Source organism: Pipra filicauda, unplaced genomic scaffold, assembly GCF_003945595.2.
Source record: "Pipra filicauda isolate LSUMZ 115617 unplaced genomic scaffold, ASM394559v2 scaffold245_size1146780_pilon, whole genome shotgun sequence".
NCBI lineage: Eukaryota > Metazoa > Chordata > Aves > Passeriformes > Pipridae > Pipra > Pipra filicauda.
Window position 1 is genome coordinate 45,660 of NW_024104360.1, and position 27,327 is coordinate 72,986.

General features: G+C 36.8%; 1 protein-coding gene across 2 annotated transcripts in view; it reads right to left on the reverse strand.

Annotated features, from left to right (window-relative positions):
- The window catches only part of ADCY8 (adenylate cyclase 8), a 132,778-nt gene that overhangs the window by 29,742 nt on the left and 75,709 nt on the right, over positions 1 to 27,327 (reverse strand). Inside the window, exons 6-10 of one of the 2 annotated variants that reach the window (XM_027720805.2) lie at positions 26,494 to 26,652; positions 22,246 to 22,516; positions 16,031 to 16,228; positions 9,475 to 9,575; positions 1,900 to 2,101 (exon numbers count right to left, since the gene is read on the reverse strand). In XM_027720805.2, the coding sequence (XP_027576606.1) occupies positions 1,900 to 2,101; positions 9,475 to 9,575; positions 16,031 to 16,228; positions 22,246 to 22,516; positions 26,494 to 26,652 (931 nt within the window). The remainder of the gene's footprint in view (positions 1 to 1,899; positions 2,102 to 9,474; positions 9,576 to 16,030; positions 16,229 to 22,245; positions 22,517 to 26,493; positions 26,653 to 27,327) is intronic. The other variant, XM_027720806.2, reaches the window with a different exon arrangement.

A 27,327-nucleotide genomic window follows, 5' to 3' on the forward strand; every position in this document is an offset into this window, starting at 1 on the left:
TCTTTCAGCAGTTCAGTCACCTCTGCAATACAGTATTATTACCTAGGCTGGCTGTGCAATCTTCCGTGACACTGGATAGTTAATGGTACCTTCTGACACTTTATGAGGTGTACAGCACCTCTCTGCAGGGCAGAGTATCATCAGAACCACTACAGGTGTTTTTTTAAAAACCTTTCTTGGTCAGAAACTTTATTTCAATTTTGTAACAATAAGAATGCACTTGATGTAAAGAACTGCAAGACTCATTGCTCCCCTGGTAAAACCAAAGCCTTATGGTTCCCACTAGAAAGCTTCTGAGTCTTTGACCCCTCCAACCAGCTGCAATTGAATTCAGTGGACACAGGCAGCTGCAAGGCTGAGGTGCATTACCTGTTCTTAAATACATGCATGTCCCTCCAGAAAAAAAGACGTTATTATAGCAGAATTTTGACTTATTAAACTAATGAGGTTATAAGAATGTTGTGATTTCCTGTGGAGGTCAGGACTCAGTGGTTCAAGTCATTGACGGTCTAAATATATGACAATAAATGTAACTGTTTACTGCTTTATAGAAACCCACTGGTATGGCAGTAAAAACTATTACTTTTCTTTTGACTCTTTTTGGGTTAGGCATCCCAGAAGATTGCACAATCTTAAAAAAACCCCACAAATCAAGGGAAAATCTTGTTATCACGTATCCATAGCATATTGGTCTGTTAGAGATGACCTTGTTTCAACACTAAGATTAATTCTACCAAAACCTTTCCTGGAAAATATGTGTTAAAATATGATTTAAAAACCTCTAAATTCTATAACACTCCTTTACTGTAATGTACCACCGTCCTTGTCTACAGGAAGTTTTCAGCCCCACTGAACTTCCTGTCTTTACCGTATTTATATTTTCTCTGTAAGGACAGAAATCAGTGGCTGCATTCTTCTCTCTCTGACTAACTCTCCTATCAGTGACTGCATGGCATCACTAAAGAACACAGACAGCTACTGAGTCCTCACATATTGGCCACCTGAATTAAATTGTGGAAAAATAACAACACTAGAGCATAATAAAATCTCATGTCTGTTAGCAAAAGCCAAGGCAAACCCCTGAAATATCAGACCTCATCATACTTACTCCAATGATATAATAATAATTATTTTTAATTATGTTAGGATAATTATTGTTGCTGTTGTGTTGTCCGAGTTGCTACTGTTATTACTGTCACTAAATGCATTCCTGGTCTCATTTAGAAGGAATGAAATACTTATAAAGAATAATGTTCAGATGAAAAAGCACTGCTACATCCATAACCAGAAGATGCCCAACAAGAGGAAAGAGTGATGAAAATGTTACTTTTAATCCATCAGTGAGACATTTACCATGTTCTTGCCTCAGAGATCAGCACCTACCAGGTTGTCTGACATTATAATCTGCCTAATTTATGCAAAGATCTCTCTTGTTGCTGAATACATCAGGATAATCAGGGCTCTATTGGAGTTTTTTAAATTATTATTTTAGTAATTGTTTTAATTTTTCTTTTAGTAATCTAATTAATGGGAGAACTGTGAGATAATCTGAAAAATTCTGAGAAGAGGAATTTACTAACCATAAGCATTACTTGACAGTCTTTAAAAAGTGTAACAGAATGCCAGAAAATTGCAAATGGTTCACAAGGGTGGATAGAAAGTAGAAAAAAGGGTTTAAAAATAGATGATCCTCATGAGGGAGAAATAATTAAATATTTCAGAAATACATAGGTTAAGCAATGGATTGAATTTCCTGAAGCTGTGATACTTTGCCATTTTTTTTATTATCTAAATCATAGCTGGCTTATAGACACATTGGTTAACAAGTCCTGTAGCAAGCTTAATAATTCATAAATCATCTTTTCCTGTATAATATTCCTTGGTCCCCTGTAAGCTTACAATATTGATGATGGCTCCAAGAAAATTAATCAGAATGGATGCAAATATAATGACATTCCTTGCCAGGTAGGTCTCATTAATCCAGCAGCAAGTTTTCCGGAGCATTAAGGGTAAACATTTGTAATCCTCTGCTGTAGTGATCAGCACAAGAGCGGAGTGCAGCATTATCAGAATAGAAAACTGAATGACCATGGGTATCACCCTAGGAAAAAAAAAGAATCCAGCATTAAACCTCAACACAATGCTACTGCTAATAAAAATAAATGTGTAAACAGGTAAGACTAGGAAATATCAGTTGTCATAAATCTGAGACAATTAGTCTCAGAAAAAAACCCAGAGAGAACAAACTTTTGTTCATGTTGCCTTTACTTCACATGGTTTCTTGCTGAGAAACTGTTGTTGGACAAACAAACCAGGGAAATAAATCATTGCCAGTGCCTATATGTGTCTATTTAGAGTCCAAATGTCAGGAATGTTCTTTCTTTGGTACACAGTTGTCTCTTAAGTTTTTTTCAGAGCAGTTCTATTGAGCCTGTAGGATCCTGATGCCACATTTGTATGATCTGGTTCCACTCAGACTAGTTTGGGGGTAGTTTAGTATAGTATTGTTTTCTATGCATCACATCACAGGTCTCTTAAGCTCATACTGTACTGAGGGTCATATTCTCTAAAGTGAGTACAGTAATGCAGCCTGTTTTCTGGAGGAAGTCAGGATATAATAATTGCAGAAATGCAAGATTCTTCTAATTTTAATTAATAATGGGTCAACTGCAGATAAGAATCTCATTGGTTTCCAAAAAAAGCAAAACAACTCATCTACTGTTTTCATGGTAGCCTTTCAAAATACAAAGCATATGAAAAAGTATTCTATAATCCAAGTGTTTAAATAAAACCTGTTGTTTGGCATACCTTATAAACTTTGTTCTTGTATATGTGATCTTTAATCAAGAATTGATAAGTGCATACGCAAAATAGTTCAATGTCTTTGAACGTACCATTAAACCCAATAATATCTTCCAGCCTAACTGTCATTTTATTTTTCTAAATTTATTCCTTTTTCTTGCCTAAATATGGGACCTGAAGTCAATCAAGTATCCTATGTGGTTGGAAAATGCAGTAAATTGTTTTACTTTGCTGAGTAGAAAGCACTCAGCACTTCACAAGTTTCTGTGTCCCATTTGTGCCAGTCACTGTCTTTCTTTGTCTCTTTTCCCAAAGATCAAATCCATGCAAAATAAAAGTAACTCCACTGCTCCTACAAACCTCTCCCCTCCTCACTCCACTATTCCTGGCGTTTTTGCTATAAGGAGAATGATTAACCTTGAGGCTTTGAATTAAGTAATTAAAATTTCTAGTAACCTAATTGTATATGTGCCAGTACTCTACAGTGATTTAATCACAATGTCTCACAGAAAAAAGTCTTCGAAAGTGGACTATCAGGGTGCTCCAGAGAGACTTCTGCACTTCCAGGCTGTACTCTCTCATTAATACTTCTGTAAACGTGTTTTGTCTTACTGAAAACGTGAAGTTTTAGATTTTGCTACAGATCACCTATTCCTCTTCTCTTTGAGTAGGGTGTAAAGCTATTTGTACACTTGTGCCCTACAGTAAGACAAATTTAGGAGTATAAAGTGGAAATAGAAGTGAAAACATCAACACAGTTCTTTTGTCATTTTTCAGTAGGTCAGTCAGGTCCACTCCCCAAAACTGAATAGACTTTATCTCAAAATACCTGAAACTCTCCTCAATGTCAGGATATTCAAATTTGGGGTTAGAAGAGAAAATTCTAAACTCATACAGATCAGAATTCAGATCTGTGGTTTGAGCCTTTTAACTTCAGCTTTCACTCTATAAAGTCTCACCATAGTGTAATAGATATGTGGCCAAGAAGAAAAGGAAACCAGACTGATTTAATGGCAGGAGAGGATACATGGACAAAGCAGGACAAGTTTGAGAATAAATCTGTGTCAGAACTGGCATTTCTTAGCTCTGGCCATGTTTGCAACTAATGATTAGAGTACAAAATATTTGCACTAAGGAGACACCAAAGTTGCACTGGGTATTTTATGTGAAAACTGTGATTACATCTTCCTCACAGTACTGATGTTAGTAGAAAATAACTTGAGAAAACAGGCAAAATTAAAATTTTTATATTCAAAAGCAACTTTTTTTTTAAAAAAAGTAGACATAAGTCAGTGCATATATGGGGGAATGTTGGTCATGTTGGGAGGCATATTTGTCAAAATGAGATTTAAGTGCAGAACTGTACTCCTGTATATGTTAGCCTGCTTAATTTTGAGCATTAGCTTTAAAAGAATGTTCTGATTTTTAATGTCCTAATTCAGCTGTTATTATAGAAATTCAGGTACATTTAATCTGTTGGTCTTAAAGACAATATTTGCTTAAAAATGATTCCTTTCTGATAGTCCAGACAATGCCTCCTTTAAAGTGTCAGGGTGGAATAATATGCAATTTGCTCCAAATGTTTTTGTCTATCGCCTACTAAAATTAATCAAGCTAACACAGAACTATGATTAAAGTATAAGATTTTGTAAACAAAATGCAAGACTCAAAATAATTTACAGTAATGCAGCTATGGCTTATATGTATAGCTACTCTCAAAACATCAGAACAAATGAGATTTGTAATGTAGGAGTCCAGAAAAGAAAATATGTTAAAAAGATAACAGATAGAAAACAAGTCTATTGCTAACAGAGAGTTTTTCATTTGGAAAATGCCTGAACTGCCATAAGTAAGATATATATGGATAAAAATATATTTTTTCATAGTAGTAAACTATATTTTAAACATATTGAAATAAAATGTGAAAAATATCAGTATGGAACTTCTGTTCCCAGATTAATTGAAATTACATGAATTACACATTAACTTTCTTTGAGAGCTTTCACGTGGTAATATTAGCTTTGACGCTGTTCTGATGATGTACCATTGGTATGAAAAGTTTTCTTCACTTGGGTCAGCATTTCACTCCAACAAGATTTGTCAAAGTTTTATGTGTGATTTGAATACGGGACACTCCAGTTGCTCCCTAAAATGTCCCATGCTCTCCAGCAGCTTACCCGGAAGTAAAGTTTGCTTTTGAGAGAAGGAACAACAGATGCAGCAAAACCAAACTGTATTATAAAAGAAAGAGTGAAGAATGAAGAAACAAAGTTTGGAGCAGGAGAAACAGATTTCATCACATGCAACTAAAAGTTTTGCGGGAAGATTCTCAGGACTTGCTGAAAGTTCCAAAGTTACCAAAAAGAGACACAATGCAATGATGTCTTGAGAGCAGCTTCTGACTATGAAAATACACAGGAATCATATAGAATGGTTTGGGTTGGAAGGGACCTTCAAGATCATTTAGTTCCAACTCCCCTGCTGTGGTCAAGGACCACTAGACCAGGTTGCTCAAAGCTCCATCCAGCCTGGCCTTGAACATGTATAAGGATGGGAGATCCACAACCTCTCTGGGAAACCTGTTCCCATGCCTCATCACCCTCACAGTAAAGAATTTATTCCTAATATCCAATCTAATTCTGCCTTCTTTCAGTTTGAAGCCGTCCCCCCTTGTCCTATCACTACATGCCCTTGTAAAAAGTCCCTTTCTTATGAGCAGTGGAAGGTCCTGAAGGGCCTCCCTGGAATCTTCTCCAGGCTGAACAACCCCAACTGTCTCAGCCTGTCTTAATAGGGAGGTGCTACAGCCCTCTGAAAGATGAGGGAATGATAGCCAATAAATCCAGAGAAAAGTTGGACAATATGTTCACGGAGAACTAGTCAAGGGAGTCAAGAGAGCTCAACAAGAGAGCCGTGTAGTTTAGATTACAATTCACCTCAGTGCACAGCAGTCTCTTAGGTTTATGCAGATAGAAGACATCTTGACACTGTTTGACCCATTCTCCAGTGGCTATTCTTTGAACCACAGACAGTGGTCTTGATTCACAGACAGTGATGTGAGATCAATTCCTTCAGTCTCCCACAGTACAGTAGCATTTTGCAACAGCCTTCCTGCTTTACAAAGCCAGATGACTGAGAACTGATTTGGAACTGATAGTTTCTAACTATATCTGAGATATATATAGTCTATATATGCAGATGTAGCTTACCAGTTCTGCTGACCTAGCCTGACCGAGCTCTAAATGAAACCAAATTAAGGCCTTGAAAAAGATTAGGATCAAGCCTCAAGAGGTCAGACCTGAGGACACTAAACTTGAGTTCTTCTCTTAGATTGTCCAACTCTATATGTGAGAGCCATACTTTTGAATTAAGGTACTATAAAGGGATCATCTACAGACCTAAATCTGGGATATAAATCTGAAATTCAGTGTAAATACCTCAGTTGCTTGAGAAACTGTGGTCTTTTATTTGTTCACAATAAATAGATAGGCAACAAGAATTCTTCCACTGTAGCTGTTCAATGGAAGATTAATGTTTTTGTCTCTTGTTTAAGCCTGCTCGATGTAAAGACAAAACTGAAGTTGGTGCACTGTGACCTCCTAGATGACCAATCCAGTATCTGTGCAAAGATATTGGCAGTATGCTGATAGGATCAAGTACTGTAGAACATATAGACAAGATTAGAGGAATTGGAACAAAAAACCATAATACTCTTCTGTCTGTGAACTTCTATCAGAACTAGGACACCTGGGTTGGATTCCCCCTTCATTCAAGATGAGATTCAAGACCAAATGGTTTTCTTTTTAGGGGTTCCCTTATTGCCCGGATAAGTGAAGTTTGAAATGAGCTTTTGCCTTCCCTCTTCATGTACAGTCTTAAATCAAGACTTGAACTAGAAGAAAAAAATATGTAAAGCAGACGATGCAGGTGTTTAAATGAACAACAGTTTGAAGTGTGTTTTTCCTCCCCTCACAAGAATAACCCAGTAAAAAACTGACAGAAATAAGAGTAGTTCAGCAGTCTACTCTAGTATGATCTATGGCCCTTATGAGCATATAAAAAGTTCATTGCAGGAAATGAATGAAACTCCCAGGCCTCTAAGATGGAGCAGATGAATCACTGCAAGGTTGGCAATTTAACATAATGGTTTTTAGAGGATAATTAGAGTAGAAATATGGCATTAATTTATCTCACTTAGAGTAATTTACCCAACTCAATATTTCAAAGAATGAAAACTGTTGTAAAGATTTTTAAATTCAGTGATGTGTCTGCCCTGTCAGCGAAAAAGTACAAATGGATCAAATGTTTATCCTTAGAGAGACAGATGTAAGCTGAGATAAAATTCTGAAACTCCCATACAGAGTAGATTTCCTTCTGTTGAAATGTGATTCCCTTCTTTAACACACAGACTAAGACAAGCTACCTGGGAAACTCCCTGAAGAACTTTAGTAAGATATGTTTTATGATGATTTAAATAATGTTTTCTTTCACCAAATTTTCAGAAATCACCAAAAGACTCAGCTCAAAGAAATATTCTCACATCTACTTAAGCAAATACAAAATTTCATCCTTGTTCAACAGAAATCTGAAGCATTCACTGAAGAACTCTTACATGTGAATTATAGTTAGTTGTTTCATAGAAATTATTTCCATGCTACTTTACTTCACTGATATCTAGCAGAGGTATAACATATGATCATGCAGTTATCTGAAAGACTCTCTGAATCCAAATCTTGTCTTACTTTCTGCTAGTTGGTTCATTTGTTCATACCTTGAATTGTTTTTAGAACTGGAACTGAGGAAATTTGAACTTCCAGATTATTTTCTCATTCAATATGTTTAAGCATATTGAAACCTTCTCATTCAAAACTCCTATCCTGCTATTTTAGGGCTGCTCATCTGTTGACAGGCATGCTTTTTAAAAAATTAAACATACTTTTTGAAGCAGAGTATCAGAATTTGAAAAATCAAAAGCAAAATTTGCCTTCTTAAGCCTTGTCAGTGATCTTCAGCTCCTGGCAGAACATAAGGACTGCCATAAAACACCCATAGGGCTCCAAAATTTCTTTCACAAAAGGGAGAGTGGTAAATATCCTTTCCCTAAATATCTTCCCTGGTTCCAGCAATCAACCTGTAAGGGCATCGTTGAGGCCAAGGCCATACTTTTGTTTGTAAACCTCTGCTGATCTTTTCTGGTAGGAATTTATCTAATCTTCCTTTCAACCTAGTTGCATTTACAGCCTGTTTAACATTTAGTGACATAAAGGTCCACAGAAAAAAGACTACTGGCAAGATAGGAAACCAGGCAATGTGACTGTGTGACTCCTTCCCCCCTAATTCCAATGGCACCAGACACACAAAAGCACCAGAATTAACAGAGATGAACCTGTCCAGTTATAAAAAAATGTATTTTGATTGATATAGCAGCAGAAATCTTTTTGGAAATCAGATTAATCAGATCCATAAATCTTCTTGTACCTATTGAAGAAAAAATTAACAAACAAATAAACTAACAAGCAAAAACAGCTACCAGAAGTAAAGAATTTTGAATGTGTACTGGAAGAACTTTAAAAAAGCAGGCAAACTTACTAGTATCAGAGCAACATAGCACATAAGGAACAACAGAAGATCAGGGTGTTTTCTCTAGCTGAGAATTACAAAACACATGGGACACCACTGCTATAGAGTGTAGTTGTCTGCCTGCACCTAACCACCACTTTGGTGTTCTTAGGCATAAACCCGGTGAGTCAGGTCTTCCAGAGATGATTCCAGAAATCTTGCTGCAATACTGTATCACAATAAATGTCTTATTTCTTAATACAAATATTTTTAAAGTTACTCTGTGGTCAGTGGTAAGTTAAGGTTCATCTGAGTGTTGGAAACCACCTGAGAATTATGTTCATCTGGGCATTTCCATTTTAGCACTTGCTCTATCAAAGACCAAATGGGACCAGAGACTTGTTTATAGTGGCAGTCCTGTTCTAGAAAACTGACCTCAGTCAGTGCAAAACTGACCTCAAAAGTGCACACACTTTTGTCACTATTAAATAGTAGACAAAAGTGCCAATTGATGGGTTTGACTCTGAAATGAGGACACAGGGGTTTCATCTATGCCACATTTTCATCACCTTGATAGGAAACTGTTGCTTTGGTGAGCCCCAGAGAAAAGAACAAGTGAAAACAGATCTACTAGATCACCTGCTTGCTTCTTAATAGCACAAGATTGCCTTCCCTCAGCTGGGTAATACACTTTATCAGCAACAAAGAGTACGATTTTCTTACATAGCATGTATGAAACAAAATCAAAAGAATCACTGATACCCAAGGTGGTTACCGGCCACATAGCTAAGAGGCACTGTTATAAGTCTGGATCCTGTTTCACCAGGACACACCGTGACAAATTTTTGTAACTCAAAGTTCCCACTTATCTCAGTGGTCATTCTACTTGAAAAGACAATAACATAATAACAGTAGATGCTGCTGTCTTACTTGAAAACGTGTAGCTGCAGAAAATGTGACACAAAAGTCGTTAATATTGCAAAAAAGTATTACCAAACACTTTTGGGGAACAAGTAGATTTTATTGGTTCATTGCACATCTAGCCTAGGAATGCTATCTTGCTGTCTCCCCAAGAGTGCCTAAAGATATATAGAGATATATTTCTGTATTTACCTGGAAGAAGGAAGTAAGCTTTGGATAGCCGTGATAAATACAAGAACAATAAATGCACACACCAAGTTTGATTTGAATACTTCATCCCGCATTTGAGAATACTAGAATAAAAAAAAAAAACAAAACACAGAAGAGTAAATTAGCTGTTAACCCATGCAGCAGTTTCAAAAAGACTGATGTTTATAGGAGGTTCTGAGAAAAGTGCCACAAAAAGCTAACAAATCAATAAACCTGAATTTGTTTTTTAAAATTAAACACAACAAATAAATTATTAATAAGCTGGCAAAATATTTTAACCAAGAGGGTTAAACTCTGTAATTTGCAAAACAAACTTTTTCTACTTCAAAATTATTCACTTTATAAAGCCTCAGGAAGATATTAGGAGCTTGTGCTGCTGAACAGAATACTAAATACTTAATATTTATTCACTTAATAAAATACTTAATAACAAGTTTTTTTCACCTGAAGACAAACACTGAAGTCATCTGTGACTCTGCATGCATGATGGCACAGAGGTGTCTCCATGCTGGCTAAATTGAAGCCACTCTTTTTTTTTTTTACTTCTCTTTTTTTAAGAAAAGTACAGTTTGGACATTCTGTGGCTATTTGGGATGTGGGTCATGATCTCTACATCCTAACTTATTCAGGGGCTGTGCAGAAATTGGCAATATGGTCATTCTTCAAGGAGAAAATGAAGATAATATTATGTAAAAGACTACTTGAAATGCATTATTATTAAAATTTATTGAAAAAATATTTTTCTCCATCATATTAAAACACTGGAAATGGTGTTCCTTTTTATGGGAATTACCAAGAAAAGGAGTAACAGATACAACCACAAACCACAAAACACAGTTAAAGTGGAAATGTTAACCGAGTCATCAGCTGGTACTTATCATTGCTAATTCAGTTAAACTCCTTAAAAGTTGTTTACAGCAGATGAAGAATAGTTCATAGACCTGTTTTTGTATTTCTCTTTATCCTATATGGATACCACTAAATTTTCTTCACCTTATAAGAAATCCCACAGAGGCTTGCCCCGGTAATTTTTCTTCCTCTGAACAATAACTCCATTTTATTTAAACTCTTGCAGTTTTGAAGGGTCTAAGAGTTACTTGGACAGAACAAAAGGAAATCAGAGTCAGAGATATCATATACCAGAATCTTTCCTCAGCAATTTGGAAATAGGGTAAACTGCTGTTATAAATACCTAGAAAGCATTATAAGTGATAAAAAGCAAAACCGGTTAAGAAATATGTCAATGACAAACACTGAGAGAGTTCAGCTATTTTATAGCTACTTTGCTCTTGAAGAAAGATCCTATCTAGACCTCAGCTATATTCCCTACCTGGACCTTTGGTAGGGACTTCATTTCAGCTGTGAACATCTGGTCAAAGGAGTCTCAAACTCCCAAAATGGGAAAAAGGATTTTCTCTTTCCTACCCCCATTTGTTATGAGTAAGATAGGGGGTTTATTTGTTGGTGTCTCTCATTTTGACTCCTCCTCTCCTGTGATTATACCTTGTCTCTGCTGTTGGCAGTATCACTTTGACATTATTTTTGATAGTGCTCACAGTCACCTCCACTTCACTTTGCTGCAGGAAGCACAGAGGCACTGGCCCTGATTTCATGTGCAAGAAAACAGAACTGCGTCAGTCTGCGTAAATAATAGACCAGGGCTTTTTTTGATTAGAGAAAAAAAAGGTGTGTTCCTTAAAATATAACATGAAATCCCAGCTGTTCCATAGGGAAATTATAGCAAACTAAATGAATGAAACACAAACATAGAATGACCTGCTGCGTTGAGCGTTATGTCAAAAGGATGGATGCTGTGTTCTAATCAGTAAGAATATTGTGTTGAGGAATTGTTGGCATCCCTAGGCAGCACTGACATAAATGATAAACATAGCAGTTCTGTAGCAGTCTACCCCTTAATGACTTGGATAAGTAACTGGAGGACTGACTAAGCCTCAAGGCCCTTCAAAAGGCATAGGAGGCATGTAGCTAACCAGAGCCATGTAGAGTGGTAGGAAGAATCATGTTGTGACCTTATCTGTAATGAAAACCTTCACTGCAACATCCCACAGACCTACCTGCACTGGAGTGACTTGCTCATGGCATAGTGAAGGCACACCCTGCTTCCCATGGGGCTTGAGCCATTCACCTGCACTGTTGGGAGGGAACTGTTTACCTTCTGGTTTGCCCAGTCAGCTGTCTGAAACTGAGTTTGTGTGAGAAAGGCCGTTTCCTCTGCTGATTAATACTGCTTATTCTCCACCCCTCCTCTTTTCCCACAGTTCTTTGAAAGGGGAGTACTAGTAATACAAGAGGCTTTACATATTCACCTAGAGAAAATGTGCACTGGGGAGTAAGGTTTTTGGGCTTATCCTCAGTGATGCTTTTGACTCAGATAGGACCTTATGAATGAAATGGGAGACCATGTTTTTTTCATCTTCAGAGCAATGATGAAAAAGCTTCTGCAATACAGGTGAGGGACAGAATAAGATGTATCAAGAAGTCCAAGGCAGATGAAGAAATGAACTCCTGAGAAGACTAAAGGGTAGACACAGGTCTAGTTGCTGACCAATAATAGAAAAGTTGCTGAACCGGCATGGAGTTTGCCCAGTGTTTCTTGCAGAACTCCTTGCAACTGGAAGTTTTTGGGTTGAAGGAAGGAGCTGATGCCCCATGTCTGCTGGGATACAGCATGCAGAAGTAGCAAAATTGTTCCTTAACTAATTTAATTTTTTATTTGTCTTACTCACCAGAAATTCTGAAACAGAGAAACCCAGATGTTTAATTCTAATATTTGAACTAAGAAAACCTGTACTATGAAATTCAAAGTCCTTTTGATATTTTCAGCGTGCTCACCTCTCAGAAAATATGTAGATGATTCACCTCTAAGACCAGTCTGATTTATAATCTAGATACAAATATGCAGGAAGACTTAGAATATCTTTATATTTAATCCAATCTTTACACTGGAAACTTTCTTTAACAAAACCCTACCAGCATGTAAATTCCCTGCCCTGTATCTCTGCTTTATCCTATAAGAAAGGACATGGTATGGGTATTTCCAAGTCACTGATATTAAGGTAGATCATCATGTTGATATCTTTTAATTATTGGAATCATTTGAAGTAGTAGCATATTTTCCTTATGAGCCATTACATATTTGGAAACTCTTAGTATATTTACGTGCTACCATCAGAAGCACTCTCCTATGATGAATTGCTCTATCAGCCCACATGCTATTTGTGAAAAGAACCTCTAGCAAAACTGAGAGTATATTGTCTCTAAATGACATAAAAGTGATAATGAGTGAAATAAAGGTTAGTAATGACTAGTCTATTTGAGTGAAGGATCTATAAAGTATACCAGGTGGGGATCCTGCACAACTCCTATGAAAAATAGAGAATTACGGAATTCACGTGGAAATGCACATACTGCCTCAAGCAGATAATTCATTCACTAATGCAACCTCTACTGCTTGCTGTGGAATACAGATTTATTCTATCACTGAGAGGGACATAGAGCAATGAGATAACAGAGGACTGGTTAAGCCATTATAGTGGCTTAAACTGCTGTGATGTACCAGTCATTTAAATCAGTGCAAACCAGGATCTGTGATCCATGGTAGTTTTGGGCATGCCAATTCCAGAATTATTTTGGGATTTTTTTCTAACTTTTTGAAATCTCGAAGGAAGCAAAACAGAAATTTCATTGCTAGTGTAAACATGATGTCTGCAATTGTTTGATAGTGAAAAAATCCCAAACCAAACTGAACTGTTTAAACAGAAGTCCAGTATGACTTTTCAGATCTATTCATGTCACCCTATGATCCCACACGATGGTAGTCGTGTTACTAATTCAGGAGGAAGAAGTATAGTTTATTGTTCATAAGGTTACTCATTTCTCTGTCATTTGAGGTGCAGAACACTAACATAATTCTCATTGAACAAGGTTAACACTTCTTGATCAGGATGTCAGCCATGGGCACTGGTTCTTCTGCCTACTGTAAACTGTAAAGTCTGGGGCAAGAGGTACTTACAGATAACAGAAATAAGTATTAGGCAAATGCCAGCTCTACCTGAAAGTGTGATGGCTAAATGAGAGGGCACAACAGTCTACTTGGGGGAAGTTACTTTACTCCAGAGCTCCCTCTGACTTCAACCTGTCACTGTGCTGAACAGAAGGTGAGTGGCAGCGAATGGGAACAGCAGTGGGAGATGGGAGGGCAATAGACACACACTGTCTGCCCTATCAGCCACTCTGCAGGGAACAGCTCAAGATGTTGGTGTAGAAGGTCATGTAAGCAGTTGCAAAATGTTAATGGCTAGAAAAAAAAAAAAAAACAAAACATAATTCCAGACTGAAATGTTAGGGGTGGGGAGAGCAGAGGAAAAAGACTGCTGGAAGAGCTTTACAAGGTTCCAATTTAAACCTGAGTTTGGTTTGTTTTCTAAACAAGCAGGAAGACAGGAGAAAGTGGTAGTGATATGAGATACCATGGGGGAAATAGCTACTTTCTGTAGAAAAATGATTCAAATATTACTTTTTTCGTGTCTGCCTGTAGACTATGGTTAAACACTAAGGTTATGAGGACAAACCTGTAATTACTGCACAGGCAAATGAGGAGGAAAGGGACATTTCCCATGCGGTCCCACAAGACATTGCTCCTGCCTACAACAAAGAGGACACTATAATTCATCTTTCCTTAATCCACATCATCCCTTTGTATCTGTTGCATTCCCCATCATTGTCTGAGCATACTAATGATGTCCCAGCATCCTGAACAGAAGCAAGGAGGTTGCTGGCCAGCAGCTATCCAACTGTTCGAGGTTAGATAGAGCAAATGTATCAGAGCAAATAAAGCAGCAGTGATATTTTTTAAAACTTTACTTCTGTGTGTAATGTGAAAAAACAGCCTAATTTAGAGAATAGAAAGAGGATTCAGTCAACTTTACTGGAAAGATTTTGTGTTTTTATTACCTGCGTTTACTGGTGGGGATTAACACCTAAGGAAATATTGAACAAAAGCATCACTTTCCAAACACTGCAGCACAGTTTTTCATTGGAAATGTCATACTGGGAAGAAAATGTATCAAACCTACTAAAAATGTTAACTTTTAAATAGACCTTTTGTCATCCAGATGCAATTAAAACTTTATAAATATTTTAAATCTGACCTGTGTAATGAGATGGATTAGAGCATGGTTCTGTTTTTTTTCTCCTTAAATTACATTTAAATTGAATTCTACACTTCTCTTATAGATGTGTTTTGTGTTTTGGTGGGTTTTTTTGTTTGGTTGGTTTTTTTCTTTTTTTTTCTTTGTTGTGGCTGATAATTGATAATTGATATCAGCACTCTTGGATTTCCCTTCCTCTGTGTCCCTGTCAGCTTTACATGAAAACTTTACTGAAAGAAATGTCTTCATATCTGAAGAAATGTCTTCATACTGAAAGAAATGTCTTCATATCTTCTGTTTCAGTAGATAATTATTAGTGGATAATTTGGCTTTGGCTATTCTACCTGTGCCTCAGTGTCATAAATATCCTTATGGGGAAATGGAATACTTTATTTTTTTTTAACAAACATTTCTTTTTCCTTCTACAGGATTGCTTATGCAATAAGGGCTTAGATATACTTCAAGGTCTCACCAATGGGACTTCTCGAGGACTAATCTACCATAAGTCAAGTGAAAAAGTCTGTTTTCCAGTGGAGGTTAAAGCGATGATGGAGAAGTGAGCCTCCATGTTTCCAATTCCCCATTATTTTTATTTCTTTTCAGTCAAGTGCACATCATACTGCAGACCTGCTGTTGCTGCACTGTAGTAGCATACAAGTCAATAAAATTATTTGAGATCTGTGCAACCTCACTCACCCTGTGCCATCAGCTTTCAAGGAACATTCTCCCATTGCCTTATCTTTTTAAACTTATAACTTACATCTGGATGTAGACTGAAATAGAAACTAGTGAGATCATATTGCTGTTGAGAAGCAGCAAAGACATAAACAATATTGACCGCTTAGAAGCAAATTTTAAAAAAGGATGTTTAAAACAAAGAGTTGAAGAATTAGTATTGACTTGAAAAAAACAAAGCAGCTGTCTAGAGGATATCAGAGGGATTCTATGACTAAATGAAATGAAAATATCTATATAGATATAGATATATTTTTTAATGGAAGTGTCAGTTTATTAACATGCTTAATCACTGTTAGTGACAAAGTAACCTGTCATCTGACAGAAAACTGCTTATACTCGACAGCAAGTGGAACACGGGAAACGGATGTTGCTTTCAGAAGGCAAGTTTGCTCAGTAGACTTATTTTCCAACAGTGAAATGCAGTCATTGCAGCATTATAACACCTGTATCATGACACCACGTATTATGAACTCTAGCTCAATCCCAGCTTCTGAGAACTGAAACAAAATGAAAAAGAAAACCAAAACAAGAAAACAAACAATGCAAGCCAGAACCTACAGCTTCTCTGCTTCAGTGAACATTTATTACAGTTTGAGTTGTGAATAATGCAGCTACCAAGACCCAGCTACCTTATGCTCCAGGCTGGAGTCTTTAAACATCAGTGAAAAAGGCTTGATATGCTCTCTTCTCAATTTATCGCCACTCCGTAAGTCGATGGTGTGCTCTATTCGCTTGTTAATTTCCTCAGGCCCAGACTGGACATGCAAAGCTTGTGCAAGATGGTTTGGAAGCAGATTTATTGAATTTCTTGTTAGGGCAGCCAGAGTCTAGGGGAAAGCACATGCAAACAGAATAAACCTGCTGGTCCCCTTGGGTTAAAAATGCAATGTTTTAGATCATGTTGCATTGCAAACCATTACAGCATTCCATGCAATTCATTCAATGAAATCTACAGAAGTGTAAAATAATAAGTCTGTTCCACTAAACACATACAGTACATTAAGGGGATTACTTTGATGCCTTCTTTAATACAGACTAGGAGGTTTGCTGCTGCACTGAGCACTAGGACTATGTTCCCCTTTCCAAATACAGCTATTTCAATATTAGAGCATGCATGAGGGGAGCAATTTTAGTAAATAGGAATGGAAAATACAGAAAACAAAAGTCAGAAAACAAAAGTCACAAAACAGGATTAATGAGGTTTTTCTTATCTTAGAGTTGCTGTATGTGTGTAGTTAAGGAACAGATCAGTTAGTCAGGAGCGAAGAAGGTGACATTTCTGATTACTTCAGTGTGAGTTTTCAAATAGTATGTTCTTCTTCACTACTGGTATATGTCAGCAAATCTAGATTGCAGTTAGGCTATATGATTTAATTTAACTGTAATTCACATTATTATTTTAAATATTGTCTCAAATGCATTATTTCTTTGGTACTTCATTGACTAATCAAAAGAAAAAAAAAGAAAATACTTTTGCATAGCTTTGCAAAGGAATTCTAACAGAGATAGTATGAAGGGTGCTTCACCTTCAGCAAAGAGTTAGAGTTTGTTTTCATAAAGAGAATAACTCATTCCTGTTTTCATGGTATCACTTCATGACACAAACCACTGTGAAGCAGCTCTGTCCCACTTGAATAGGAAAATAAATTCTACCAGTGTGATACTCCCAATGGTTAGGAAATGTTAATGAATGGAAAGGATATAAAACTTCATACATGATAGCATAAGACATTTCAGAATTAATATGGATAAGAAATACACTTTTACTTGAGAAAATTTATTCCATAGGTCCTTACTATAAAGACCTTCAGCTGTACCTCCTATTGGGCATTGTTGAAGCAGTTTAGGATGTATTGTCACTAGATAAACCAGTAAAGCAAATTCTTTTGGATCATACAAATGCTAGAGGGAGATTACCGTTGTTCATATTCAAACCATCCTCCCCAGATACATTCTGATGAATCTTGGAGAGTATATTTAAACACAGGAAGGGTCTCAGGTACCCACTGCCAAACCCAAAGTGGCAACTATCCTTATAGTCCTAAAATCAAGTCCATGGACTCCATAGTCACAGGTAGTCACAGATAGTATCTCATATTCCATCTCTTCATCAGTAGCTTAAGACCCCAAAGTAAGGCAGAAAAGAGCATCAGGATTTAAATATTCTCTCTGTTTAAGTGAAAAACAATTTTTCTGTTTGCTTAGTAAATGACTTAAATTGTGAAGGTTTGGCAAACCACTCTACTCAAATCTTCCCTTCTTCTGTCTAGCAAATCAGTATCATCAACATTTGGAGAAAAAATCAGTACCAAGGAAACTTTTCTCATACTGAAGTTTCAGATATGCCTGACTCCATATCTTAACCTTGGAGAAAACAATCCATTGAGTCAAATGGATAAATACTACATTATTACACACTACACACTGCTTTAGTTTAGGTTCTCCTATCTCTTTTAAAATGAGCTAAAAGTTCTTATTAATTTTTAGTGATTGAAATGGCACAAGTGGGCCTGAAGTCCCTGTTAAAGGAGGAGATCACATCAGATGTTGTTGTGTACATTGATTCCTCAGAATTAGCTCATAGTTCTACTTCTCCACTGGAAACGAGGATGGAGAAGGTCCCTAATGTTTTAGCTGGGCATCGTGTTTTACTTACATGAGAAAAATAATCTCAGTTCATCCTAGTAAACAACTACATTTTGCTTCAAATTATATTTTAAGATTTGATTGATAGGAAGACTTTTCTTCAGATTGTATGAAGTGTTTTAGAATTCATGGTAGATGAACATGACATCACTACTGTGTCTATGGTGCCTGTGGTATTAGTGCAAAAATAGATTCTGAAGTTGCATTTATTTTCAGAAGATAACAAGGAAGTTCATATTTGTGTTTCATGGAGTTTTCTATTCCTCGCACCCATACACCTACTTAAGAAAATTGCTTCCCTGTAATTAGGAATAACAACAATGAAAAATACCATACAAATTATTGTCTCAAGAATATGTTCTAAATGCATTTTTTCTCTGTACACCCCTCTTTGCTGTGCATCTTTTAAGACTGTGTCATGTCAACATAAAGAAATATTGGTTGTTCCTATTACCTCTCCTAAGCTTTTGTGAACAGCTGTATAGAAGATACAGTTGTGAATTCCACAATGGGCTTTTGAAGTTTCCTGATGCTGACAATAACCATTCATCATGCAGGAACAAACACAAGGTTGTATTAGGGAAAAGCCTAGCCAAGCTTGCATCTGAGACTGAAAGAGGATGAATGAAAGCAAACAAATAATAAAACTCCAACAGTAGACATATTTTATAGAGACTTTAAAGTGTCAGCTTAGGTTAGATTTTACTTCCTTCCTGCAAAGTTTTCCTGCAACAAGTCCAAGCATCCTGCTCTCAACAAGAAGGGAAATTTTTAATCAGTATCATTTAGAAAACTCTAGGAAGGTTTCATATTATTCTTTTTTTTCATACTGCAAACACCAGGTTTTGGAGGGAAATAAGAAAATAAAAGGTCACATCTAAAAGACAGGATGCAGGTAGGATTTAATTCAAAAGGAAGACACCTAAATGAAGGTGTCTAAACTGTCTAAACTTCTATTACTGCCAATATACACTCCAGATGCTGTGGTCAGCTGAGATGCCCTGGGATACCCTGGACAACAGTCAAGAGCCAGGAGATGTAGCACAAGACTTAGGAACACAATGTGCTATTGGTGGGGACCAGCTGGGGTGCTCTGGGGTGTCTCAAGCTACAAAAGGCAGCCACAGTCCAGAAGCTGAATCAAGCTCTTACTCAGCATGTCTCAACACAGGTAATCAGCACTACCTGGGACATCAGAGTCTCTTACCTGGCCTTCTAACTGGTAGTCCAGATGATTATGGGTCTTTTATAGGCTCCTTTTCATACAGATCATTTTAGGCTGCCTAGAGCACCACGAGTGGCATGAAATGCTTATTTTTAGGAGCTGAGCTGTGTGAGGGATCAACCCCTGGGACAGTCAGTAGGCACACAAATCCAGGTCCTTTGTTCGCAATGCCACCCTTTTGTTTAGACTTGCCTGCCATTTTGGCAGTCTTTTAGTATAATTTTTGTGACAACTGTTAAGATTCACTGCAACCACTAGTAAAATACGCTTATAGAAGACATTCTATGTATGGATTTTTTTCCTAATTCACATCATTAAAGGCCCAGCAGGTGCCTCCAGCACCACTCACACTGATCGTATTATGCTTTCAACTACTCTTTTTGTAAGGCACACAGAAGAAATCCAACTTTATCAACAATTAATTCATTTTAGAGGAGGCCTTCACTCTCTTGACATAAAATAACTTCTGTCCAACTTTCTTATTTTAAGAAAGATGCCCAGACTCTTGGATGGAAAAATCCATCCATATTGGTCATGTCTGAATTTTAGAGGAGACACTTGCACCCTTGGTTTATCTCACCATTAGCACCAGAGCACCTCACCAGGGCACAGGGTGCTAAACGTGCTGTGGACAGATGTAGTTTTTGTTAATATCTGTGACTGCCTACATAAAAAGTGGTTATTCTGTCCCTTACTCATATCAACACATCTTCAATGTTCCCTTCTCCAATATCAACACTGACTTAGGCTGCTCATAGAAAATGAGTTTGAGGTAATGAGCATGGATTGGGATGAATTTGAGTTTGGTATGAGAACTCAACAAAGACTTTGCCTTTTCACATGCTTCCTAACATAACTACAGCTAAAAGTAATATACATGTAATCAGCGTTGCTCAAAATTTGTTGTAACTTACATGGGGTAAAGAAATAATTTAAATGCTATTGGCAAATATTCAAACACACAGAAGTGATTCATTGTTGGGTTGCTGCTACTAGGATTCTCAAAGCCTGCTGCTGACAGTGACCTTTAAGCTGCATAATTAATGTTATTAAAGGCTTATTCTGTCCAAGACTGACATACCTCTGGAAAAAGCTACTATATCCTAGTATAATTTAAATCTATCATCTGAATTTTGAGCTGAAATACATTATTTATGAGCAGTACTCTCTATTTTCTCAGCTGTAAATTGAAAATTACATAACAATTGAATCATACATGGAATAGCAGATTTTTAAAATCTTATCTCCACCAAAAAGCTTATTGTAAAACTGTATTATAAAAAATTACATCTATTTCCAACACAAAACCAAGTTCTTAAAAAACAGTGAGAAACTGCTCTAAAAATGGGTTGTTTATTGCCATGAGACAAAAATATGCTTTAAAGCAACTGTTTAGCTATGCCTATTTCAATTATTTTTGTGGCCTTTTTACTAGTATGGTGCAGGAGTTGTTCAATAATTCAATAAAAAAACACAAGTACTTTCTTTCATTCCTTGTCTTTGTTAGCATCAAGGTCATGTTTAGATGAGAAAACGATCAATGAAATGATAGCCTACACCACATAGATTTTTTTGAACTACAGAAATTGGAATATCTTAAAGGGAAAGAAGAAGAAATAGAGAGAGATCAGGAGATATTCACAGCAACATGCACCCATACCTCTATTACTAATGAAAGGAGAATATAGAGACAGGTAACAAGATACAGAGAATACTAAATGGCAGCATACATGCAGATACACAGATGTACAGAACATATATAAAACAGGTGTTTTATATAAACTATGCCATGCTCAATTTCAGTTTGAAGAGACGAAGACACTGCCATGGGCTGATTGATTGTGAAATTTTATCACTTCTGAGCACATTTGTAAGAAGCAGAAGACAGTTGACAAAGCAAGACCTCCACACAACAATGCTTGAGGTTCAACAGACAGTTCAGACAAGTAGGAATAAGGTTATGCAATAGAAGAAAGAATGTATCATGTCATTACAGGTCTCTCAAAGAAAATGGAAGAAAGCTTCAGCTGGCCTTGCTTCATAAAGAGTTATCGATCTTTCAAGTGCAGTGAAAAAGAGTGGAGTCTGGGGGCATTTTAACCTTTTCATCTTTAATTCTTCTAACCAAGCAGATTTCATAAAATGATTTTTATTAGTGCACAAGAATTTCTGGTTGCCAGGGTGCTAGCAATTAGCCACACAGTGTTTTTGGAAAAGATCTGATCAGGAGCAGTTACTATTATCTCATATTTCTATTGAGCTACACATGACGTTAGAGACTAATTCATCTGTTAGTGAACCTTAACTATGTCTTAGAGTATGAGGTTTTAATGTTTTTTTGTGAAAAAAGTGGAAAAACACACACCTGTTTTCACAAGATGCTTTTTAAAGGTAGATCTTTTTCTTTCCCTCATATATTAATAGCTTATACTATGCTTTTGGCAAAGCATCGTTTCCCTCATCCCTTTACTTGAGAACAGTGCAGTGAAACCATGCAATGAGATATACACTTTGACTAGAATGTCCCAGCTAGTTTAGTAACATTAGCTTTGTTTTTAATTTACTTTTTCATGGACTGGTTCGTTTCCCTCATCCCTTTACTTGAGAACAGTGCAGTGAAACCATGCAATGAGATATACACTTTGACTAGAATGTCCCAGCTAGTTTAGTAACATTAGCTTTGTTTTTAATTTACTTTTTCATGGACTTTTTCATGGACTGTTTAAAATTAAATACTGTGTGGTATTTAATTTTAGTTGGAAAAGAAAAACAAACCCAAAACCTCTGGTCCACTGGCATTTCCCCAGTTCAGAACAATTGAATTGCCTTGAAACAATTTGTTTAATCCTCTGCTTTTACAGTACGTGTTAGAATAAAAGTTAAAGATGAATTTGTCTCCTCTGAGGCCTCCATTATTAAAGTGCACTCAAACATGCATTCATACTTGATGACATTAAAGGGAGTTTGACTTACGTTTTGTTTTCCCACTATGTTATCAAATGGAAGTTCAGGGCTCCAGGATCCTTCGGTAAACGTAGCTCCACTGTTTCTCCTGTCGGAGGAGCTGACAGCCTCTTTCACAATATCTTCAGGCAAAGTCAATAGACTCTCCTCAGGTTGTTTAATTAAATAAGTCTCAATGTTATGCTTCCTCAAGAATTCATTACGCTCTTTGCCATGCCCTTCTTCAACTTTATAATCCCCATTCAGGCAGTCCAGAGTGGCTTTGGAGATGTGAATTCTCCTGCATAAGTGAAATAAGGAGTAGCAAATACTGATTGTGCTCTAGTATACACAGGTAAGAAGGAGTTTTTGAACTCTGCGCAGTGTTTAACATCATGGATAAATAGAAGGGATTCTATTGTATACCGTATTTTCTATGCAGAAAATTAAAATAATGTGTTCAAAACCAGGAACTTCATTTGGGGGCAAGTACTCTGAAGACATGTTCACATCAATAGGATCTCATAAATGGACAAAGTCCTGTCACAGGAAAAAGCCCTTTGACATTCACACTTGACACCTTTACTTACAGTAATTCTTTAAAGGGAGACCTTCCTGAGTAAAATGGTATTCAGAGTAAACAAAAATTGGCACTTCATATGGTGCAAGAAAAATATATGGTATGCATTAGACCAATTTATGTGACGCTCTTTAATTTCCTTCTGTTACCTGAGGTAGCTTAGACATTGAAATTAGTGATGTGATTGCACCTGCGGTAAATTAGGGAAATAGGGAAATTATACAAAGGAAAGTGTGGTAATAATTTCTGTTAAGAGATTAAGCAATGAACTCAAAAAGCTTTGGCAAAAGTGAAGTTGAATTTAAGAGCTCAGATTTTGCAACAACATGGTAGGAATTTGGATGTCTTCCAACTAAATCTGGTGGAGGCTTTCTTGTTTCTATTTTTGAGAAATCTTCAAGTTCATACATGTAGGATAAATTGTAGACACCTCTAAAGCACATGAACATGGACAGCCATGCTATACTTCACAATGCTGCATCATAAATGCAGTAAGAGTTGCCCATTAGACATTTATCTAACTCAAGCAAATAGTTGCAGTGACCTTTAAACTGGCTCATTCTTTAAACTTTGTGTGCATGGTACTTTCTGAAATACAGACTTGCATATAGATTCCTAAAATTCAGAGTCAGCTAAAATTCTTGATCGCTCCTTTATGACACACACTGAGGTGCTTTTCTGAGGCACCAGACTTTCGTTTATCTCCTGTGAAGGAAATGGTGTTAGCATGCCCCTTGGTAACTTCCTTCTGGAACTTAAAGGATGCTATTACAGGGTTAATTTCATATTGATGGAGTAAAAGACTATAGTCTATAAGTGCATGTATGATGTGCATGTATTTTCAGAAAATAAAGTGCTGATTGTCTTTAAGCAGTGTGAAGCTGCCAGCAGTGTTTATGTGGAGAATTAAATATCAGTATCTAGTTAAAAGATCAAAACTTTGTATCCCAGCCAATTTTTAACCTGTCTCAGCTTCCCTTATTTTTCCCAGGTCTTGTACATCTTTCTCTCTCTGAAATCATGCTGTTATAATGACCACAGAGATAAGTAGTATTTTGTAGTCAAATATCAGTAAAACTACAATAAAACCAACTAAAAATGTTTCTCAAATACAAGCAACTTTTGGCCTGGACTTTAAAGGCAGGGTATAACACCTCTCAGAAAGACAAAACATTTCCTAACTCTTAGAAATCCAAATAGATTAAATTGATTTAACTAAAGTACTAACATAAAATTAAAGAAAAAACAAAACAAAACAACAAAAAAAGAAAATGATACATTAGTTGCCAAGGTGACTATCTTTGTGCTTAATTTCAACTAATATAATTTGGGAGGGTTATATTATACAGCCCTGAAATATGGATTTTTTAATGGAAATGATAACAGCTTTAAACAGAGTGTGGAGATAGGTATTGATGCAATATACTTAAATGGACCAAATATTAATAAATAGTTGGTAGATTAAAAAAGTATTTTCTGGTTTCACCTTTTGCACTGCTTGCTTAAAAAACTTAAAATGTGTAACGGACAGACATCTTTCTAATTTTAGACAAATACAGTACACAGGGAACCTGAGTATTGAAGTCAAAGATTATAGACTGTCCTACTGTGGAAAGCATATCAGGCCCAAAGTGTTTCAATGATGTCATTGAAACATCCTGGAAAATTATTTATTAGGTTTTATGTAACTCAATACCATAGATGAATATCTTCATACATCAGGTAAAGACTATCAGAAGACAGGATCCTGGTAGAAAAATGTCACTGAAATAACACTGTAGGATCTTATATGGTTTCCTTCTCAGGTGCTGTGGACACTTTTTTTTCCTCTCCGAAAAACAGAAATGACTGCTTTTTTTCAGTGCTCATAATTGCCTTCTCCCGTGGTAGCTGAGCTGCTGGCTTATGCTGCTTCATCAGGGGCAATCTCTCCCCACATCACCCATGCCCAGGAGGTCTCAGGGTGACATGCAGCCATTGAGGGAAAGAGCTGAGCCCCTTCTTTTATGCTCCCAGACTCAGTGGAAGTATCTTCCCCATCCTGAGCTGCCTCCCTCGACTATACCCTCAGGAAAGGGCTGTGGTTCATCTTTGCTCTTGTTTCACACTGTGGGAGCAGGACCGGTCATAACCCCGGGAAGTGTTTCTGGTGAAGCAGCTCTGGGAATGGGAATGACCTTGGTATTATGACAAGCAGGGGGATTTGAATGCAGGCAGCAGAAAGAAGTAAAGAGAGGCTGAAATGAACTTAAGTGCTCTATTAAATCTGCTCTGTGCACTAGGAAACTCTGATGTAAACCACTATTCTAAGGGACTTCGTGGATTGCTGTCACATACAGGCTTTGTTGTGCTGACACACTGATACCCAGGAGTGGAAATCACTCTGCTCTGATAGACTGAAACCCAACCAGGCATCTTATCTACAGCAAGGTTGTGCATTTTCTGGGTTATTCATTAATAGCCATACAACTTGCACACGTTAACAGCAACAGACTATGCTTTTCACAGGTGCGGATAGTGAAACTTAGATGATTTGTCTGCTCATGTTAACAAAGCAGCACCTTAGTCATCTAGGGCTACCAAGTGGGATAAGCAGCAGGCAATGAAATTTTTTTGGGAAATTTTATGCACCAGTGGCATATGCAGAGTACAGAAGTTGTTCTCAGAACATGTAGTGTTTCATTTTCTGCTGATTCCAAGAATATATATTAATGTAAAGGTTTACTATATAGAACTGTGGAAGGGGCCTGCATTTGCAAAATATGAAGCAAATTTCCTTCCAACTTCCTGGGAACATGACAGCTTTGACAGATCCTGATGTGTTGTGTAGGGAGTAGAGCACATGACTCAGTTTTGATGACTTAAAATCTCTGTCATTCAAGGTGACAGCATCGCTTAGACTTTTTCCACATAAAGCTGTTTGCTGCTATTACTTCTAAATTCCATGGCTAAAAATTGAATTGTATAGGTGATATTTTTCTACATCTTTCATCAATGGAAAGTGGAACTGAAAACGAACAGAAGATTTCTGCAATCACTACTATTGCTTCAGATTTAGGATTTGCACCTTCCAAACTTGTGTGATATATAGACCATGTCAGGCAGAAATACATTCAACTTCCAGGTGAATCATCAGCATCAGACACTCAGACACAGAAAAACCAGGCAGCTCAATGGAAAACCATACATTTTCATATAAAGACAGATTGAGAAAAATGTCTCAAAACATCTACTAAAGCATCAAATTATTTAAAAGACTACCTGGAGAGCCTGCTGTTCATAATAAGTTGTTACTAGCATATTGACCTATGAACACATAATTCTTCACACACTTTGTGCATTATGAGATAAAAGAAATTATAGCCTTGTGCCTCATAATAGCATTTGAATGCAAAGGATGAGAGAATGAATCCTGGAAAACCTCATGGTCAACTCCTAAGTGGGAAATTTGGGCTACCTCTGAGTATTATATGGGTTGAAAACAAAAATTGATCTTTTTAAGAAAATCAAGGTTGACAAAGAAAAATAAATATTTTTGTCCTGTCTTTCCAAATGCCTCTGCAAGCTGACCATTTCTACCTTTTTTGATTATAGGTCATAGCTGATGAAATAACGTAAGACAGTTAATCTGTTGGCAAGGTTAACGGTGTAATGTGTTGGCAATGTTTTCTGACTGTGGGAAATACACCTTGTCTTACCCAGGAATTCCACCTGACTCGAGTTTGTTTGCGATATCCACGTCCCATGACCAGACATCAAACTGCCACTTCCGCAGGCCCAGCACTCCACACAGAACCGATCCCGAGTGTATCCCTATTCTCATGTCAATGTCATGCTTCGTTCTCGACCTTACATATCTGTTTAACAAAACACAAAAAGAAAGAAAAAAGACCATATGAGAGTATATGCCACAGTTTTCCATATCTTTTAGAAAAGGGTATGATGTAAAATTATATCAATTTGTTGTAAAGTGCAGCCTAGCCAGTAAAATGAAGAGATAACTTTCTAGGTAGCAAAGTACAGGCAGTGATAAAATGGTTCTAAAAGCCAGTTTATCATTAAGTACTTAATGGCATGAATGGCTCAGTGGCACACTTATTATCCTGGTCAGATAGAAAGAGAAAGATAGGGAGAGAAAAAGATGCCTGAGTGAAAGTATTTTGTTGGATTTATTTAATCCTTTAGCTTGGAATTATAAAAGACAGTTCAGGAACAGTATGAAAACTATTTTCATGAAATCTGTGTATGTTTTTATTACCTACTGTAGTTTTTTAATTATTTTCAAACTTTCAAAAATATTATTTTATTGATTGGAATTTTCCAGAGTTACTTTTTGTACAAAGTTTAATTATTTTTAGTAGATTTGACCAGAATACCGTTTGCTCTGTTGTGATAACAGTGTAAGTTTAAAATCAATTTCTTCCATTCTGTGTGATGGCAAAGACCATTTCACCTCTCAAAAGTAAACACACGTGGGCATATTTGTTAACAGTCTCAGAAGAGGGACTTTGTCACAGCACTGTTTTCAACTA